This window comes from Halyomorpha halys, unplaced genomic scaffold (genome assembly GCF_000696795.3).
Source record: "Halyomorpha halys isolate HHAL.00 unplaced genomic scaffold, Hhal_1.1 Scaffold144.1, whole genome shotgun sequence".
Taxonomy (NCBI): domain Eukaryota; kingdom Metazoa; phylum Arthropoda; class Insecta; order Hemiptera; family Pentatomidae; genus Halyomorpha; species Halyomorpha halys.
The window spans coordinates 15,336-20,646 of NW_027106983.1; the positions used below are offsets into that span (position 1 = coordinate 15,336).

A 5,311-nucleotide genomic window follows, 5' to 3' on the forward strand; every position below is an offset into this window, starting at 1 on the left:
GTAATAGTGATAAACTAAACACACGTTCTTGTGGGGGGCAGGTGTGCCACCAATAAATGTTGGTAGTTACACACACACATGGAGTGAATATAACACTAGAAAACTTGATTAATTTGAGTAATTACTTGAGTAATTTACCTCAGTTGTCTTTAAGTTGTTGAGAGCGGAGGAAAAGGCTATAAGAAGTCACTAGCATACAAAAAACAAGGAAATATATGACCGACGACAGTCCAATGTACAGATAGTAACAATGAGGCTGCATTCACCCATTCACCTGCATGAAGTAATAACTAACTCTAGGAATGAAGTCACAAGTAGGAATGAAGGGTCTAACATATTTCCATTAGACCAGGATGGTTTATTCATTTAATAAAAAAATATGTACATATTGGAAAATAACCAATTTTAATAATGGAGGTATAGTCGATATTTTTTAATATTTACATAGGAAATGATGGTAGAGAAAAGTGGGTCAAAAATTATGATACGATTATATGTTATACTATTAATGATTCGAACTTAATTTTTTGGTTCTTGAAGTAAAATTTTTAATGAAAAATCGTCTGGTCCTAATAAATAGAAATGATCAAAAATAATTTTTTTCCCATAGCTTAGAATTTTTATTTTCCGACTTTTTTTCTATTTTTCAAAGAATATTAAAAATGGGAACTACCTCATATTTACAGCAATTCTGCGAGAATGACCAGATGTTTGGATATATGACATCTTAGCCACAAAAAACATTTATTTATGTTCTCATTAAAAGATAAACTAGAAAAAAATATATAATTATTAATTTATATACAACACTTTTTATTGTATTTATATAATTAGTCATTTAGTAGATTATAAATTGGTACGATTATGAGTTTTTACTGGAGAATCAAAATTTAATTGTAAAGATAAACTGGAGGAACGATTCACTGATTAAACGACGGTAAAAAATAAAATAGATAATATCCTAAAATATTACCCATAACTTCCATTTTCATCCTCTCTTCAAAAGACATGATAATTTTATTAGTTTAAAATCAAAGATGAATGTGTCCATTGCCATAATAAATTATGATCATGCAAGGTTTCTAAAAATTAATACTACTGAGAATATTACATATGCTGAGAAAATATGCTTACAGCGATATTCAATTCCCCCGTTATATTCTCTAATAAACCTAAGCACTAACGGTCTATAAATCATTTAAGTTCATTTGAGAAACTCATTTCGCCAACTTCAAAATCCTAATCAATTTTACCACCAGTCTATTTGTCGAGTCTTTTCAATAATCCTTTGCCAATAAGTCATTGCCTATTTCAAATCATCTGCTACCTCCCACTCTAAATTTTTTTTTCTAATCCCTCCAGTTAAATTTTCTTTTGATCCTTTGCATTTAATTGAAGAAAAAGAAAAAAAAATATTGAGGTTTATTTGTGAATAGTACCTAAAATATATATTATAATAAAATTATATTCCATTCTTGATATTGAAAAAAAAAATATAGATTAAGATTCCATTAGATAATGTAATATAGTGTGTCTATGTACAGTGCTGTGAAGTAAGCCATATCATATCTTTATCTTTGAGTAACAACAACCAATGTCCATTTTTAAAGATTTATAGTTTTTTTTTACGTTGTAATGTTGCCTGGTAAAGATTGAACTTTTACGTTCAAAATGGTAACAGAAGCTTGTAACTACGGTCATTTTATATACTAGCGACATATTATATTATATAACATTTTCGTTACACAATCGATTTATTTTTCTTAGAGGCTGGAATCATTGGTTGTAGTTACTCAAAGCAACATATATGATATATTAAATATATTGTTATCAATCCGATTATTTGAAGGCTGATTTAAGTATTAAAAAAATAATTGTTAATTTTTTGGAGCAGTGGCATGCGCAACCCCACTGCTCCCGTACCCCGTATGGCAGAAATGGCAAGGTAGGGGGATAGAAAAAGAAAAAAAAATTTAAGTATTAGTGAAAAAACATTTTGGAATCATAAAACAATTTGCAGTAGGTTCCTAAAACAGAAAAAGTCTACCATAATTCTAATTTTATAGTTTGTATCTTCACCTCTCTTGAAATGTATTTTGTATCAATACCAAAGAAAAATACATTATAGAATAAACTCGGAACATAATTATATAAATTTTCATGAGAGTAATCTAAATAAATTTAGAAATTACAGTGTAGCAGATATTTGTTTGGTAATGAATGTAGTCAGGAAAAATAACAAGGTGGAATCAATAAAACATTCCATCAGAAGTTTAGCGACAAAATGGAAAAAATAAGATATGAATATTGAAACTACTCCAACCGGTCAATTTTCATTCTGTCACTCAGTCATCTTTTGTCTATAACATCTTTAATTTTATAATATAGTTTTTACTACTATTATATTTCTGTTTCAGATGGGCTCTAAGGAGAGGGGACTGGGGGTCCATGTCCTCTAGTGATGGTTCTCTGGGCCACGTTGCTAGTCCTGCATGGAGCCACGATTGCTGGTGAGTAGAAAAAGTGCCAAAATATTATACCATCAATTCAAATACACATAAGTTCAAAATACTAGAATCATTGAGTTGTGAAATCCCCAAAGTTATTTTTTGGAGGTACTAAGACTTTGGTAGTTTTCCATACAGTTGATACGTTTTGAGAACATAACTCCGCAAGTATAGCGCGTGTTGTTTTTTATAATGGTGTAAGTTATCATTTAGATAAAAAACGTCATAAGCCAGAGAACCCATGAATTTCCCAACTCATTAGGGTACAAAGGCCCACTACTTAACTCGGAATTTCAGTTATATATGTGTATACATATTGAGATGGTATTAGAGAAGTGCCTTTAGGGTTCCCAACTTTTCCCTTCCATCTTTGGTATTTTTTTTCTCAGTTCTTCAACATCTGCACCGATAAATTAAACGATCAAATTGAATTTAAGAAATAATTCTCAAGAGGTTGTATAATCCAAACTAGAACTGTCCTAAAAACTCATTTCGAAAATAATTGACTATGAAAGTAATAAAGTGTTAAAAATTAAAAAGGAAAAAGGAATTCAGAAGTTCAATTAAAGACCTCCCTTTAAAAAGGTTATAACCATAATATTTAACAAAACGATTTATAGCATGAAAAACATTTTTCTGACCTAAACTGATTAATGCTTGCAATGAATCAGTCCTTTTTTTTTTAATCGATTTTAAAATTCTATTCAACTTTATTTGAGAAGTATTGAAAAAAAGATAAAGAAAATGAGTTTAGAGGTAGCCACATTTTAATTTTAATTTTGTTAATTGTTAATAATCATTAATATTTTACTTTTTCCTCAATGTTAATTGATTTGAGAAACCACATAAATCAAATAAATTTTCAAAACACAATGACAATTATTGTCCTCATTTGTAACATGGTCAATTTTGTTTTTATTCACATTTATTTGTAATTATTATCTTCCCAGTTACCACTAAGTAGATTGATTGTAGATATATCGTAAGTCAACCAAGTTCAAACACTATAAGGACTTTCACAACCAAAGTTTAGAGTAGAATTTTATTAAGTCATTTGTTCTAATGGAAACATTAGAATTTGGTTTGACCTGTTTTTAGTTATGTTTTTTTCTACTGAAAATACGGTCCCTGCGACTTATAGGGTTCCACTAACCACTGATTCACTTATGCCTCGCAGTAAAAATTGCTTGCAAAATGGATATCATAACATGATATTATACTTATACTATGTAGTATAAGGTACAACAGGTACCTTAAAATGTATATCTTTATTTCTCATATATGAGATAACGGAAAAATAAAATTGGAGTACAGCTTAAGAGATCACCATTATTTCTGAAAATATAAGGCAGCCAGTCAATTGCTAACAACTTTCTCTTTAAATGCCCTAGTCATTTGAATCTTTAATATATATATAATAGTTTTTAACTATTTAATGTCCGACGTTTCGCCCTACTTTGCAGGTATTTATCAGGGCTGTTCAGAACAATAAGTTAAACAGACATTATTATTGTCATAAATTATCATTAAACATAAATTATTGTTGCTATTTATTGAGATTTATTGTCAATGTCTGTTTAACGTATCGCTTTGAATAGCCCTGATGAAGCCCATCAAAGTGTGCCGAAACGTCGAACATTTTTAATTAAATTTTCTCTGGCAAATTTATTTTCAGTATTCAGTGTCTAAGCCAATTAATCAACAATAAATTTATTCTATAAATTTTTACTTCATTTTATATGTTCACAAATTATTAGGAATCTGAATATAGTTATATATTCTTTTTTATCCATTATTATTACAATTTATACATGAATAAATTTCTTATAAGGCTCACTTTATTAGAAATGTATACATGTTGTGTATATATAGTATAACATACATAATATATAGTATAATATTATTTATAGCATAGTATTAGATAAAATAATAATTATTATAGGATTAGTTTCATAATTCATATTCTATCGAGATTATTTTTCAGTGTTATACTTGGTGTAAGTAGTATTTTAGGGAAGCAGAAAAAAAAATTAAAGATTATTCCTGCAGCTGTTTTTCCCGCAGGATTAATCACCACTCAACTTTATCCCCTCCGTAGCGGTATTGGAAAAAAATCAACTGCACGCCAATGCAGCAGTCTACTGATTACGTTATAATTAGTGTCTGCGGTTCCAATATCGGATCTCAAATCCTAAAATATTTTTTAGGGTAAATATCAGGTTTAGAATTCCAGTTCGCTAATTGATTTATGATGCTTGGAACATGGGGGTAAAAAAAAAGGGGAGAGATGACAGAAAGGCAACCGTAAATAACTGGAAGTAATTCCAGTAAAACTCGTACTTGTTTTTCTTTCTAATTTAATTGTAATCCACTTACAATTAATGTTTTAGTATATGAATTTCTTGTTCGAATCATAAATCAAATCCTATGTCGGAAACAAGTTCTTAAACAACAATAAATATTTTACCTTTGGATAAATATAATATATAACGGTATGATTTTTTAAGAATGTCCAAAAAGTATTTACCTCTAAATATTGATATAAATATTACACCTAACGTTCGGACTGTCATTCGATACAAAAAACTCGAACCCTTTAAAATCTAATCAAAGAATTAGTTGACAGGTTTTAATTTCTAACAGTTCTGTATCAGTATAAATTAACAGATCGACTATGGCATTAGTAAAAAAATCAATAAATAAGCCGTTATAACCTGTTACCCAAGAAGGTGATACAATCAGTAGCTTATTTATTTTATTTTTATACCAGATCGGCCTGGTGGGCCGTACATGGTTGATATAAC

General features: G+C 29.1%; 1 protein-coding gene across 1 annotated transcript in view; it reads left to right on the top strand.

The window, feature by feature from the left end:
- Positions 1-2,417: 2,417 nt before the first annotated feature.
- Positions 2,418-5,311, top strand: part of LOC106678444 (uncharacterized) — a gene marked incomplete at its 5' end in the record, with an annotated part of 113,328 nt that continues 110,434 nt past the window's right edge. The window contains 1 exon segment of the mRNA XM_067045320.1: positions 2,418-2,510. Within this exon segment, the coding sequence (XP_066901421.1) occupies positions 2,462-2,510 (49 nt within the window).